At 51.0% G+C, this 15,975-nt stretch overlaps 1 protein-coding gene across 1 annotated transcript; it reads left to right on the top strand.

The window, feature by feature from the left end:
* Nucleotides 1-5,780: 5,780 nt before the first annotated feature.
* On the top strand, nucleotides 5,781-14,563 carry LOC104631977 (thyrotropin-releasing hormone receptor). Its single transcript, XM_010297690.2, is given in 2 exon segments — nucleotides 5,781-6,609; nucleotides 14,168-14,563. Coding segments are annotated over 2 exon segments (1,182 nt in total). The 5' UTR covers nucleotides 5,781-5,823.
* The last annotated feature ends 1,412 nt before the right edge of the window (nucleotides 14,564-15,975 follow it).

Genomic DNA, 15,975 nt, shown 5'->3' with positions numbered 1-15,975 from the left:
TGAACAACTGCTGCTGTGTAGTACTTTGCTAAAAGCAAACTGTCATAAAGTTTTCTCTAGCTAACTTTTTTGGCACTTATACAAAATATTTTCTCAAATCCCAATATTTTGGTCACCAAAGACATTGATTCTTTTAACTACCTTTTAACCTCTTTCACATGAGGTTCTTTTAACACACTTGTGTGTTTCCTTCTCTCCTAGCTTTGCCTTGAGCTGCTGTCCCCTGTGAACACCTGCCATATCCACTGCCTGAACCAGCAAGAAGGAGAGGTCTTCATTTTCCTGGGAGTTCCCAAACAGGAATGGCCCTGTCCGTGGGCTCCGGCTGTGGCGGGGCTGTTTCTGGGAAGGGGTGGCCGTGTGGCTGGGTTAGCAGCACTGCGCCCGGGCTGGGTGCTCGGGAAGTTCAGCGCCAGCTTCAGTGCTGCTCCTCACGCAGCTCATCCCTCTCACTCAGAAAAGATCTCTGAGGCTCAGCATATTTAATAAACAGCGCTCTTACCCCAATCTGTGATAAACACTTCTCCATTCTCCGGTGCTTCATAACCTACAAATATTAAACCCATAAAACTTCTGCTGTTAGAGCTGGGGCACAGAGCCTGCATCCGCACGGTGCCGGTGAACGTGGAGAAGCTGAATCACAAGAGGCCACAAGTGGTTTTAGGGGGCTGGGTTACAGGATTTTGGGCCCTGGGGAGCTGTCAAATTTTGAATTGTGAGCGATCTGTGGGGAAGTGATTCCCACCTCTGCGCCCCTGCAGCTCAGCCTGGAGCGGGCAGGAGGGTGCTCAGCAGCTCTGCAGAGCAGCCTGAGGGCTGACAAGTGCTGTAAGAGACAGGGTATGAATCAGTCTGTTAAAAGCAACAGTTATTGCTCGCTCGGGAAGACAAAGGAGGGGGAAGTTCTGTCAAAATTGCCTTCAATTGTTCCAGAGTCACAGCCTCGAAGCAAATGGCTTTGGGGCTTTATGGGTTAATGCCCTCAGAGCTCAAACCCCAGCAAAGAGGAAGTTGCGAAAGAATTAAAAAGATGCAAAATCGACCTGGGTATGTGCTACACCCCCGTAAAAGCTGGTGATTTTCTAATGATTCTCGTAAGCAGGGAACCATCCCCGCAGGGCTGCAGCTCCTGGAGAGCCCCACAGGGACCAGCTCACAGACCTGGGCTGCATCACGTCTGTGCCAGTGATGTGGGAACGGCATATGGTCACAACGGAAAACCTTGTGGATGAAAAGCAGGCTGAGGGAATGGAAAAAGATTAAGAGGAAGGCAGTGATAAAGATTTCTGTGGGTGAAAACCAATTCAGGCTTGAAGACAACAAAGAATATCTTTAAGTTCTTAGATCCAGGAAGGGGGCAGGCAGCATCTGCTGTGGAGGCAGCGGGTGCCTGATGGACGGACAGGAAAACCTGCCTGGTGGTGCCAGGCTGAAGGAGCTCCCTCCGTTTATTGTAGCACCAAGCTCGGAGCAATGCTGTTGCGAGGAAATGATGTTTCCCAGCCCCAGATGAGGACAGGGATGGTTTGTTATTCCCAGGCTCAGTGAGGACAGGCAGCTCTGCGAGTCATCTCAGGCTCCTCTCTTCCCTGCCCAGCCAGCACAGAGTTGCCTCCTGGCTTTCGGGTAGTTTTCTTTCTGGTTTGTATAATCTCTTCTAAAGTTATGTTGTTAAATCTATGACATACCAGGTCTTGGAAATGCCTTTGGTGCACGGAGAAATTTGTTGATTTTTCTTCAGCTAATACATATAATTTGAGCTTGTAAAGAAAGCAAAGTGAGGCCGCTTTCACAAACTGGGGGGGGGAAAAAATCCTTTCTCCCCTCCCCTGCTTCCCTGCTGTGTTCAGAGCCTGAGTCCTCAAGGAAAAAGCCGCTCACTGTGCAGAGATCAGCAAACGTATGAAAAGAGATATTGCAAATGAGGAGCTTGGCCAGGGCCAGCTGTTCCTGAGCCTCTCACCGGTGCAGGTACCCGAAATGGCTCGGACCAGGTATTTGTAGTGGTTCAGCTCCCTGGCAAAGCTCCCCACAGAGCCACAGCTGGGGCATGAGTGCATGGGGATGGGCAAGTTTCATCTCTGCTTCCCCCCACCCCAGCTCCGGTGTAAAAACCTGAATTTCTGAAGCAGGGATCCGCTGTCACAGTAAATTGTCCCACTGGTGGCACAGGCGATGGGGAGCAGACTTCGGGAGATGTCCTTCTGCCAACAGCGCTAGGCTTTGCCTGCTGAAGAATAAAAAGGCAAGAATTTTTAATACAATAATAGGTAATATTGGCTGATCTCTCCCCAGAAATATCACCACAGAGTCATTGCAAAACTCGATTCATCACCTGGAGCCTGAAGGAAGGAGGTAACCTGTTACCCCTCAGAGCAGCAACCGCATCGCCTTCTCTCAGCCAGCATCACTCTCAGCTGGTTGGCCCCATCTTAAACACATGCCTCATCACATCCCGAACGGTATCGCTATTGAAAGAGTCTGTAACGGGAAACGTTCATCGGTCCTCACAGCAAGCCTGGCCATTTTGACAATGTGTAGGAGATCTCACCCAGGTGTGTGCGGGGCGCACAGACAGCCCCCCCAGCCCCAGCCTTGCGATGGACACACAGATTAGCTCAGGGACTGAGGCAGGAGGAGCTGCCTCAGCCGGGTGAGTTAATGCCGTTTATCGCTGTGCTAATAACTGCCGAATTGTTAGTGCCACAAAGCAAAGCGTCGAGGGAAATAATTATCTGCAACGATCCTACACAATGTTCCAGGTTTGAACCGAAACAAAAACTTTCTCTGGTCCCTGTGAGGGTTTGTTTTGTTTATGTTTCCTGATCTCACAAAGCCAATTCCTGGAATGAGTTTGAGGATGCAGATGAACCCTCAGGACGCTTACGCAGGGTTTGTGCCTCTCCCCTCCCACGCACAGTGCCACCACGTCAGCCCCTCGCCCACCCGTGTTTCGCAGTCAGCGCTGTGCCAGCAATAAGGGTTTTCCCCATCTGGAACAGCTGCTCTGCCGCTGCACAACTCGCAGCAAAGGGCTTTTAGCAGAGTTGTTAATTGACAGGTATCAGATTTGGGGCTCCACAAGGCTGCACAGCCACGTGATGAATTGGATGTCACGTCCAGTGCCTCGACACAACAAACAAAGATGAGGAATGGGGAAACATCATCTTGTGGTTTAAGCAGAGGACTAGGCTGCAAGCTGGGTCTCATTTTCAGCTCTGCTCCTGCTCAGCCGAGAGATCTCAAGGACTGAAAGTCTCAAATCCTGATGAAAAGCAGAGCGCCAAGGATGTGGCTGTCTCACAAAAACCCGTCCCCACAGAGCTGAATTTATTAGAGGCAAGGACTCATCTTTTGGTGCTTGGGAAGCATGTCTCTGTACCTCTTTCAGTGTCTTTCTAGAAACCTGTGAGAGCTTTTATTGTGGTGAAATTGTGCCTGGAAAAGGAGGGCCCTGTTGGGCATGAACCCAAGCAGGAGTGTCACGCTGCGCTCCTGCAGAGCAGGGCAGCTTCAGCTGGGGCACGGCTGTATCCCAGGGACAGGGTGGTCTTCTCCCTCAGGGAGAAGCTGTGAACACCTCCAGCTCCCAGCCAATTCATCCACTTGTTGGAGGACAGAATTTACAGGACAGAGAATCCCAAATCCATTTGAGATAAATGTTGCTTTCCATAAACTCATGAAAAGCTGGCACCAGTGATCGTTATTTCTGAGGCCTCAGCTGTCTCCTCCACAGTCTGCATCCGGAGGACCCCCAGCATCGCTACAGTACAGCAGCAGCCTGATGAACCGCTGGAAGCCTGTCTGTGTTAGAGTCACTCCAGAGCAGTGGAGTGTGCAAACCCTTGAATTATGTGAGCACATACACATGCCCACAATCCCCATCCTTCCCACAAACACATGCAATAAGATTAAATCTTGTCATTACTCATTTATCTCCTGTTGCGTGCTATTTCACAACTAACTTCAAGTGCCGTGCAGTAGCGGAGGCCGGTTTCTGACCACGACAACCCTCAGACCTGGGTGTTTCCCAGCAGTATCCATCACGGCCAGCACAGGGAGCTGCTGGTACTGACAGATTACCGTCTGTTGAAATAACTGTGTGCCGACCACAAGGAGCAATATGCAGGAATAGGGTATTTTTTCAGCTTGGAGAAGGGCCAAGGCAGATGGGAGCAACAGTGGAACGGGGAGGCAACTTCAGAAAGGGGTAGTGTATTGCAGCTCTGCTAATGAACCAGGATAAATCAACCAGGATGCTGCACCTGTAATAACCAGGCTGTGTTCTTGCCAGAGGACAGAGATGTTGATTATTATGGATAATCGTAGTAGTGCCTTTTGCCTGACAGCTCCCCAAGCCTCACAAAAAAGTACGTGATGGATGCCATCAGACCGGTCCTTACACGGAGGTAGGTGACGGGTATTTCTGTAACACGTGCTGGAACAACTGCAAGTGTGAGGGCTCGGGTGCTGGGCTCCTGGTGAGAGGCTGCAGGATGATGCAGAGAGAAGCAGGGGAATTCCGGCTGTCGGGATGACTAAAGGGGGCATTGCCTGGCTCCTGAAGAGGTGACTGCCAACTCAAGTGGGTGAATGCAGTCTATGTAGTATCATTAAACAGCTGTAATTTCTAGGAGGATTTTAAAGTGCATCTATTTAAAAAAAGGGGGTTAGGGGACCCTTAGCACTTTATCTCTGCAAACACAATTGCTCTTTCAATTTGAAAATGCATTTTCTGACAGACTGCGGAGATGTCAGGAGTAAGCACAGAGCTGGCAGCAAATTCTGACTACTGCTGACCATCAGGGAGGTACTGGATCTCCCAGCCTGACCATCAGGTAGATACTGGGTCTCCCAACCTGACCATCAGGGAGATACCAGATATCTCAGCCTCATCGTTGGGGAGAGATGGGATTTCCCAGCCCAGGACTGGGTAAGCCTTTCCCCAAAGGAGTGACACTGATGTGCTTGTTTGGGACAGGGGTGGCTGTAGGAAAGATGACACAAGGAGGTCACTAACTCGTGTTTAATGACCCCCAGGGAAGGAGTTCCTCTGCCCCAGCCCAAGGGAAACAAGAAAGGCCATGGTTCTCTGTGGCCCTGGTCCCATCCTCCTGAGGATGAGGAAGGAAGGACCCCTCATCCTCAGCTCTCCTTGCCCAGGGGGACTGTGCAGCCTGTGGCTCAGCTGGGGACACAGGCCACCCACAGTCCCTGGTCCCGGAGCGGACCCACTTGCTGCTGGGGTGCCCTCAGCCCCTGTCCAGCCCCGGGGTCTCCAGTCTGCTACCCCCATCCCCTGCCTGGGCTCCTTCCTCCTCCTGCTCTTGGGCTCAGCGGTGCGCTAGGACCCGGCGGGCGCAGGCGGGGGATGCGGGAGGAGGCTGCCGGGGGGTCCCGGGGCTGGGGTAGCCCGGGGGGGGTGGCGGGCGGTCCTGGGGAGGTCTGGTGGTTCCCGGGGGGTCCCGGCGGCTGGGGAGGTCCTCGAGGGTCCCGGGAGCTGGGGGTCCTAGGCGGTCCCTGGTGATTCCCGGGCTCGGGCGGTCCTGGGGGTCCCGAGGAGGTCCCGGGGACTGGAGGTGTCTCCCGGCCGAGACTCAGCGGGGGAGTTTGCAGGGGAGGTGGGTGCAAGGATCCGAGCGGCTGCGAGACTTGGGGTGAATCGTGGAAAACAAGGGGAGGGAGGAGCCGGGGCGGGCGGGAGGGCGGGGAGGGGGCGCGGGGGGCAGCGGGGCTCCGCGGGGCGGCTCCCGGCTCCCGGCTCCCGGCTCTCCCCGCCGCAGGGTGCGCGGAGCTCCGCCGGGGAAGGCTTCGGGGGGGGCGATGGAGAACGGCTCGGCCAGCCCGGGAGCCGCGCTGGGCGGCAGCGGCAACCAGACCCTGGGCAGGATGCCCCGGCAGCCCCTGGAGCTGCAGGTGGTCACCATCCTGCTGGTGCTGCTCATCTGCGGGGTGGGCATCGCGGGCAACGTGATGGTGGTGCTGGTGGTGCTGCGCACCAAGCACATGGTGACCCCCACCAACTGCTACCTGGTGAGCCTGGCGGTGGCCGACCTCATCGTGCTGCTGGCGGCCGGGCTGCCCAACATTTCGGAAGTGGTGGCTTCCTGGGTGTACGGCTACGCCGGCTGCCTCTGCATCACCTATTTGCAGTACCTGGGCATCAACATCTCCGCCTGGTCCATCACCGCCTTCACAGTGGAGCGTTACATCGCAATCTGCCATGCCATCAAAGCGCAGCTCCTGTGCACAGTGTCCCGTGCCAAGCGCATCATCTCCTCGCTGTGGCTCTTCACCTCCCTCTATTGCCTCATGTGGTTCTTCCTGGTGGACACGACCCAGGTCACCTTCTCGGATGGGGCACAGGTCAGCTGTGGCTACCGGGTCTCCAGAAGCCTTTACATGCCCATTTACTTCTTGGATTTTGCTGTCTTCTACGTCATCCCGTTGGGGCTGGCAACTGTCCTCTACAGCCTCATTGCCCGCATCCTCTTCATGAGTCCTCTGCCAGCCACCCCGCAGCACTCCTGCCTGGGCTCCGTGCACCAGGGTGGCTCCCTCAAGCTTTCCTGCCGGAGCACCAAGGGGGCCCTGAGCTCCCGCAAGCAGGTAGGGGCTCCCCGCCGGGCTGGGGCATGCTGGGCTGCAGGCAGCGCTGTCAGGGGCTCAGTGCTTTGAGGGGCATTGCGGCAGGGGATGGGGTGCCCCAATATTTTGCTTCTCTTTGTAGGAGGAGTGGAGAGGGTTGATTTGCTGCACAGAAGTCTCCCCCCCAAGCCCAGCTGGGGTCTGGCAGCACAGATGGGCTCCCCTTGCTTTGGTTGAGCTCAGGGGAGCAGGACAGGGCTCCAGCAGCACTTGGGAGAGGCAGGAGTGCAGGGGTGTTTGCTGGATAATTAATTACTGACTGCCTCCCCAAGGAGGGGAGTGCTGGGTCATCTTATGCCAGCGGGACTTGCCTCCCAGGTAGGGTCCTGGGCAGGTGACCTCAGATTTAGAGGAGCGAAGGGAGGGGAGAGCTGGTGTGAACCCCTGCTCTCTGAGCCCAGCCCTGGCTGCAGCCCCCCAGTCCCTGTAGCCAGGCGGGGGGCACTTTGGTGTCACAGTGGTGTGTTTGCCTCGTGCTGACTTCTCTGTCATTCAGCTGCCTGCTCACTCCCAATCTTCTTCTCCTCCCACCTCCTGCCCTTGTTCCTCCTTTCTCTGTCCACACAGACAATTCCTGTCTCTTGCCCCATTGCTTTGGACAAGTTACCGTCTGGACATGGGACACTCTTGCCTGCTCACTGGCCATTTGCAGGAGACCATCCCATTCTGGTTTCCAACTTAGCATATGGCAGAAACATGGGCTATTTTAAAGGAAAGGGCTGAATCTGGGAGTGTGATTTAAATCCCTGAAATCACCAGTTCTATTGTGATTTTAAGTGAGCGGAATCTGAATTCCAGACAGCCTCTTCAGCCTGTCTTAAAGTCCTTGTTTTTCCAACTCAGTATCTCAATGCCTGACTTTCACAGGAACCGCCATTCCCCAGGAGAGATGATTCTGTTGCAGAGGGGCAGTAAACAGCCCAGAGAACGTGTATTTCTTCATGAACTTCTTTCCAGTTCAGCTTTTTCTCCCTTTTGCTCCAGCACAGAAAGGTTTAAAGCAAGTCCTGACTGCTGCAAAAGTACTTGCCCGCTCTCCCAGGGTCGCTGGCTGCTGCGGGAGCCTCGGGCAGGGTGTTCGACAGCGAGGTCTCTAGATACTACAAGGCAGTACCTAAAGGTGCGAGTCGATGGACCTCTCCTTCCAGAGCAGCTGCTGCAGGGGCTGTACCGCTCCCCCCGCGGTGCTGGGCCGTGGAGCGGCCATGCTGCACACAACATGCTCCAGCATCATTAGGACAAGTGGCTGAGGTCGTTAGTCCTGATGGGGCTGGATGACAGGCGCTCCAGCTCCTGGAAACATCTTGTACTCTCTTTTCTGTTACACTGGGAGTTTTCTTGAGATTGTCATTACCTCCTGAAATGTCTTAACATGCAAAGACTTCCCCTGGCTGGCCTGACATTGCAGAGCTGGCATCATTAGGAATAAAGATGGCACTGAGTTTTTAAACCATAAAGCAGTTTCCCAGGGCTTCCAGCTACGGTTTGTTGAATGATTCCTTCTGATTTCCCACCAGCAGCTCTTCAAAGCAAGCTGTGTTGAGAGGGATGGAGGAAGAAACCCTAACTGTGCCACCGGTGGCATGTGGGCTAGGTGGCTGACACACAGGTTGGTGACTGTCAAATGGATGCAGTGCTGCACCCTGGAGGTGACTGCAATCCAGGTTTTTCCATAAACATCTTTCACAAGTTGCATATGACATAGGACATGATTGCTTCATTTTATATATAATCACAGGGAAACTTATATGCCTGTCCATAAAATCAGAGGGGGCAAAACCAGGATTCGGGTGTTCAACCATTGGATTCATTGCTGAGGGGATCTGCTGGATGGTCAGTGCAGAAATAAGTTACCTGTGTACCAAAGCCAGGTAAAACCACACAGCTATTTTGACAAGTGTTTTGGGCAGTGTGAACAGGAGTGCTTGGAGCATAACAAATCCAGGTCCTGTCGGAGCATCCACCTGAGCACTGCCTGAAATCCAGCCAGAGGTTTTTGCTGGCAGTGCAATGGATTGAGGAGCAGGAGCTGCAGTGAGTCATGAGTCTGCATCTAGTTATGAGGGAAAAACCAACAACCTGACCACCCAGAGGTGAAATAGGCCTCTGGAGACCCCAAAGTTTCAGCACTGGATTCTGCCTGGAATTTGTTTCCCTGAGCAGGGGCAGCCAGGGCCACAGGAATGATATTTTTGGGGATACGCTGCAGCATGCAGGACCCCAGAGGGATGGTGGGAGCAGAGCAGAGGGGAAGCATGGGCTGAGTGCTGGGGAATGGGTGCTTAAAGATCATTAAGAAAGGGATTTTAATGTGAGAAAGAAGGTAGCTGCGTCCATTCATGACAGCAGAGTTGGCAGATGGAGATGTTGAATAAGAAGGGGCTTAAAAGCGAGCAGAGCAGAGCATTCCTGTGGCCAGTGGGGCTCCACAGTGGGACATGTGGGTGACAGAGACAGAGGTGCATGTGCCCGTGCGAAGAGGCAGGGCAGTGTCTGGGGGGCTATGGCCCCCACAGCACCTGGGCCTGGCTTTAGCAAAGCTGAGAGAGAGGCACCGAAGGGACCTGAGTGGTCTTCTCCAAGCGAGGTTCACCGCCAAGCAAATCAATGTCAGAAAGCCCCCGTGCAATGGGCACATGTGAGCCCTGAAAGGGAGCAGCCTGGACACCAGTGTCCTGTGTTGTCTTCACCAGAAGAAAGGTTTCCTCTCTGATTTTCTGATAGCCATGGCATCACTGCCCTCAAAGCCAGAGGATACTTGCAGAAAGATGGATCCACAGATGGATCTCAACTTGGACCACCAGACACTGCTTTGCAATAGCTGATGCTGGCTGAGAAGCTCATAAGCAGGATTCCTTGCTCATTAATCACCCATGGCCAGGGTGGAAAGGAAAGGGCAGCCTGACAGGTAATGCCATCGACTTCTCACACTCTCCTGGAGGAGACTGTGAAAGTGATGCACGTGCTGCCAGTGGGGAAAATTGAAGCGAGGGTGCAGCTTCTTTAAAGTGCAATTACCAAGTAGACTAAACCAGTAAAGACACCATTAGAAATCAGGTTTGCAAGTTTGGTCCAAAACAGCAATAGTGTTGCTCTCTGACAGGCTGCACATGTGCAGCGAGAGCTTCACAAGACCCTGCAGAGCGGGTTGCACCCCAGTGAAGCAGAACCTCAAGCCCACAAACACCTTTGAGTTTGTTGGGGTGATGGTGCACAAGCATCTGCCAGATTCCCATCACAGAGCAGTGGCATGAGGGCAGTTCAGCTCCCAGAAGATGTGTCAGCCAGGAGAGCAGAGCGGGGCAGGAGGACGGGTGTTGTGTGTGTGTAGCTCAGGTGGTGCCCCTGACCAGGGTACAGCACACACATTGATGCTCCTCCTCTGGCCTCTGTGGTCAGAGGAGAATTGGCTTTGGGAGTCTGGGGCTCTGGGAGCCCAAAAGGAACTACTCCAGAGGTGCTCATTTTTCTCCCTTGACTCTAAAGATGGCTGGGGGTGTTTTGTTGGGGAGATGCAGAGTTTGGAAATACAATTCTCACTGTGTACTTCTACACAGCCCCAGCGCTGCACTGCTTGCTTTTCAGAGCATGAAGATGCTTCTGTTCCCTCACTGGTGCCTCTAAAACACATACGTCCAGAGCAGGACAACACAAGGCATGAGGTTTTGCTGTATTTATCACTTACAGAAGCAAAGCACTGCAGGTACAAGCAGCAGCCACCGCAAGCACGTATGTCACCTGCCGGAGAGGGACCACTAGAGGGAGTGGGATTCCTAAAAAAAGGATGCTCCAGCTCAGGATGGTGGTGCCCGGACACAGAGGGGTGATGCTGGCCTGAGAGAAGCATGTGGGGCTTCGGGGACAGGGGCAGAGGCCAGAGAAGGATGCTGAGTATGGGTTTGCTCTGGGAGTTACACTGGGCATGGCCCACGGAGGTGCCTGGTGGAAGATGAGCTGCCCTTTAGCTTTGGCATAGGGACCCAGGATGCAGTCAGGGGTCTGTACAGCAGATATCCTTGGCCATCCAGCAACAACACTGGCTTAGGTGCTCATAAGTGGTTTTCAGCTAAATACCAACAATTCTAGTAAAACATCTCCTTCTGCCTACAAATCCTTGTCTTGCTTCTGTCTGTAGCTCCTGTGCAGCTGTTGTGTGCACACACTATGGACAGCAAAGAGAGTTGTTGCAAAACACTTGTCAGAAAAAATGTTGTCCCTGAGCTGGTGCTTCCCTGAGGGCTGCTTTGAGGCTACAGCAAAACTCTGGCTTTTTTGGGTGCAGCTGAGTTTTTGGGACTGTAATTCAGGACTAATCCAGTTAGGGATAAATGTCCCAAGCTCTCTTGAGTGCTGATTCGGTTCATTTTTCACAAGAGCACCAGAAGTAAGTTCAGAGCACCTCAGGTGTGCTATAGTCACCTGTCTCAGCAAGGTAGAGTGAGGAAAGGCATGGAGACAGATTTCAGCCATGCATGCAGATGATGCTGGAGATTTCCTTCCCCACGACGGAGATATGAGAGTGAGTTTGGAATAGACCGTTAGGTTTTATCCAGAGGAGACATCCTGTGTCGACACAACTTTGCTAAAGTCGCACCCAGGAGAACACAGTCCGTACAGACCTTTTAAAAGGCAAATGTCAATCTTACAGCTCAGGTAGGGCCGCCCATCCCAGCTTGGGTCTGGATGCAGTGTCCTCGGGGAGCGCTGAAGGCATTTAGTGAGATGGAGGTAATAAATCTTCGTGGTGATGTTTCCAGCCAGTTTCTCCTCCCAGGACAAAGACAGCTTTTTCGTCGGGCTGTGGGATGCGTAGCAGCAAGCTCTTTGGATGACAGCACTTAGTGGTCTTCTGCGATCTGGAGGGAGGTGTTGGGATCTTGCTTGGATGGGAGCTGGGCAAGTGCTCGCTGGCATTGCCGGCATTTTCATAACAACCAGCGGAAAAGCAGAGGCAGTTATGGCTAAAAAGGCAGATGAATCACTGGTTCTTTTCCAGACTACATTTCTTGTGGTCTCAGAAAGGACTGTAATGACCTTCCTTTTCAGCCTTATTAGGACATACGTCCCCGGTGTCGTCACTCAATGCAGAGTTGAGATCACTCTTCACAGCCACCGTGGGTCCCTGAACAGTAAAACAAGGCAGAGAGTTACAACAGTCAAAAAGCCAAAGATGTTTCAGTCACATGAGCAGTATTAACGTGTTAGCTTTACAGGGGACATTTCGGCCATACAGAAGCCTCCCAGCCAGGGCTAAGTGTATAAAAGCTCAGGGATTTACCCTCCCCAGCCCTCAGGAGCTGAGACAACCGCTGAGTGAGGAGTGCCTCTGTCTCACGAGGACCCACAGAGGTGCGGTGTTTCACTTTCCCTGGACATATTTTGCAATAATCCTCCTGTGTAGGACTGCTGAATTTGATGGAAAGACCCCCACCAGCCTTACCCCTAAGACAGCCCTCTAACATGGACCCTGCCAGGCAGGGCAGGGACGTGTTCAGTCTCTGCATGAGATGGAAAAGCACAGAGCCTGGCCTCATCTCCCAGAAGGAATAAACTGCTTTGTGGAGGGGAATTAAATTCTGACTGAAATGGTACTCAGGATCACTTAAGCTGAGGAGTTGGTTGCATTTTGCTGTACAGTTTAGCTGTTAGCACAGTTTTGTTCAGATCAATTTAATTCAGGTTCTGGGAAAATAAGCCTCAGACGCATCAAAAACATGGCAAAAGCAATTCTCTCTGCAAACCTGAGAAGCAGGTCTGTGGAAGGCAGCAGGCTGGTTGAATGCTCCATCGCTGCTGCATCTATTTGCTCTAAAGATGCTCAGAACAGTAGAGAACACAGGTCCCACCCATATGCGCTGCTCATGTAGGGTACCATGTTGAAGCAAAATCTGACCCGGTATCTTGGAGCTCGCTGTTCCCCACTCTTGCAGTGCAGACCACAGTGATACTGTCTCACCACTGCTGTCAGGGCAGTCCTGCCCTTGGCAAGGAGTGGCCGAGCCTGGATTGCCCTGCCAGCCTTGGCAGAGCCAGCGGCTACAACCATGCTGGTACGGAGAGATTTTGGTCATGGTCAACTGTGCGCCAAGCAGCTGCTGTCGTCTCCCAGCCTATCTGTGCAGGAGTATTTCTATAAACTAGGTTATAACTCCAGAAGTTGTAAACTAGATAGGGTGGCTTGAAACCAAAAGCTTGTGAGAAGGCTCTCGCTCTTTTGGATCCAGCCAGCCCTCGTAAAAGGCATTGAAAAGCTCTGAAGCTGCCTTTTACTGACACAACTTGTATAATCTCTCATATCTTTCCAAAAAGGCAACAAACTGCAGCAGCCAACACGCTGCAGTCTTAGCAACAGCCTCAACACTCACCATATCACTGCAAGATCTTATTCTGGGAAGTGTCCTCCCATTCCCATTAAACCACAGACAGTAAAACACTTCTATTTTGGCCTCAACTTCATAACAGTCCCTTTCTTGTAGGGAAAGTTTTGTTGCCACTACCAACCACTCCTGATTTCTGCTCACAGCGTTACAGGAAGGCATAGTTGCTTGTGACGAAGTAAAAAAAGCACTCCAAGAAAAACTGAGAGACTTGAACATGATCTAAGTGCTTATTTCCATATAGAGAACTGGAGTCATTGCACAACTCCCTTTCTGACGTTTGAAATACCACTGCCTTCATATATGTGTGGCATCAGTGTTTACTCATACTTTCCTCCTTGGGGATGTGTGTATTCTGTAAGTATTTGTTGGAGGGTGATTGTCACCTACCAGAAATAGTTGTTGAAATTATTAGAATTGCTGGAGTATCAGTACAAAACCCCATTTTCTTAAACAAGCTTGAGTCGAGCTGAGGGTAATTACCACTCACTTCTGAACTCTCAATATCTTCTTGTTCCTAATATGTTAATGTAGTACTTCCCTAGTGTGCCACAAATTAAAATAAACCATACCAATTAGCTAAGTAACTCCCTTATCAGCACAAGTAGGAATTTGTGTAAGACTCCAGACACTCTTCTCTGCTCCCAGTGCTGCTCTGTACCAGGACCCTGTTCCCTGGAACAGTATAGTTGGTGTAGGAAACCAGGAGATCCTAGGCAGGGAGTTGAGATATACCCCATGGCACCCCCAAAACTTAGGTCCCCACTTTTGCACAAGTTATTTTCCACATTGATTTATTGTTATGTACCATTTTCAAAATTGCTTTCTGGTACAGAAATTCCCATGATTATCCCAGTCCATTTTCAGACTGGTAGATTCTTGTCCTGAAGAGTTTTAAAGGTTCTTCAATGGTAGGTGAAAAGCTATCACTTAAGGGATTTATTTATGCAAGATTGTTTCATCAACAAAATGGATTCAGAGAAGAGTAGCCCCATGGTTTGGGTGCCTATTTTAAATGCTTAAAGGGAGATAAAAGCAATATGTAGACTGAATTAGCTGTCTGCACCATTTCCCCAGGTGGGAAAGCTCCACTGGAGATTTAGCATCATCTGTTTCTCTTTCTGCATATCCCCTCTGGCAAGGTGACTAAAATGCTGGCTGTTGTGGTGGTCCTCTTCGCCCTTCTGTGGATGCCTTATCGCACACTGGTGGTGGTGAACTCCTTCATGGACCCTCCGTACCTGAACATCTGGTTCCTTCTCTTCTGCCGCATGTGCATCTACCTGAACAGTGCCATCAACCCCATCATCTACAACCTCATGTCACAGAAATTCAGGGCTGCCTTTAGGAAGTTATGCAAGTGTGAAGAGAAGAGTGCCAAGAACCCCATGCTGTACACCGCGCCGGTGTACTACAGCGTTACGAAGGACCATTCTCATGACAGCTCCGATCACAACGTCACCGAACATGAAGATCTGAACAGTCTCCCAGCACCTGCAAAGAAGAACAAGCCTGCCAAATAAATCCTGGGACCCTGAAACAACACAGGCGGTGGGAGCTATGCGGCCGTATGCACTGTGTTGGGAAAGTGCCAACAGAAATTGCTTTGGCATTGCAGCAAGCTTAATTTAATACCTCTCCAGGGCATTTAACAAAACAGATTCTTAGAGGCAAATTAATTTGCTTTTCCTTAACGCTAATTTATTCTTGTTTGGTGAAGTGTTAGGCACAGGTCAATGTTCAGCATCTTTAAAGAATCTGTAGTTAAATATAGCACTGCGATGCTATTCTGTGTTACATGCAAGTGCAACTGTTTGTTGAGTTCGGCCAGAGCACTGAAAGGAAATCCAGGAAGAGAAGGGCATTCAAGGAAAAAAAAACCCAACACCTGCTTTCTGCCGGACCGGTTTTCTGACAGGCTGAGATTCACCCACCTGAATTGACATGCCGATAACACAGACACCCATGTGAGCTGCTCCTCTGGAGTCCTCCTAGAGTTAACGGGAACAATTAGGCACTTCCAGAAAGCGTCTCCTTTCATCTCAGCACAGTCCTCTGAGGAAGACACTACCTCAGGAGGAGAGGAATGCCTCCTGAGATGTGATTATTCTGCCTATTGACTGTAAAGGGACTTGCTCAGCTGGAGAGTCCTATGTTAGGAATGACTGAAGTTGGGTGCCATGAACCTCACTCCACGCTTCTGGAAATATTGCAGTGCTGGTAGCACATATACCCAAGGTACAGACCAGATGAATTTGTTACAGAAAAATGAACAATCTAAAAATGAGTGTTCCTTAAGGTAATAGTAATACTTCCATCATTGTGGTCCAAGCTTCTTTCAGATAATTTAACCTTTTATGTCTAAATTCTTCTAGTCGCTTCAGCTGGATACCGTAGCCTTGTTCCGTAAGCCCTGGTGTGGTATAGCTGTGTACTGTTGAGCAGCATTGCTCTCTGTCTCAGCTACAGTTGCATTTCAATGACAGATGAAGTAATTCTCTTATTTCCTGAAAATAGTTTGTGGAAGTTTATCAAGTGTTTTGTGATGACACACTGACTATAAGACATTAACAATACTCACTGCTGCTATCATCTTGTGTGCAAAGTAGATATTCATAACCTGAGGCGTCCAAGAAACCAGCCCAAGGATACTTGCCCCGGACTTGCAAGAAACCATCTGGACTAGGAGTAAAATGTGGAAGATTACACATGAGCCAAACGCTGAGGCTCTTGCCAAATAAAACAAGTGTCAACCACCAGTAACCCTCAAGTGACTGTAAAAAATTCTTTGAACAGCCAATTCAGCCTCACTCTTCAACACTGTTTTTCACCAAACCATAGCATTAAATGATCTTAGAATTTTGCGTACACTTTGGAAAATATCTGTGTGATATTTTTAAGAGCACAGGATGTTAAGTAACCATTCGATGTCTATGGGAAATCACTTCCC

This window comes from Balearica regulorum, chromosome 16, assembly GCF_011004875.1.
Source record: "Balearica regulorum gibbericeps isolate bBalReg1 chromosome 16, bBalReg1.pri, whole genome shotgun sequence".
Taxonomy (NCBI): Eukaryota; Metazoa; Chordata; class Aves; order Gruiformes; family Gruidae; genus Balearica; species Balearica regulorum.
Note: the sequence above shows the minus strand (reverse complement) of the source record. Positions and strands in the feature narration are given on the sequence as shown.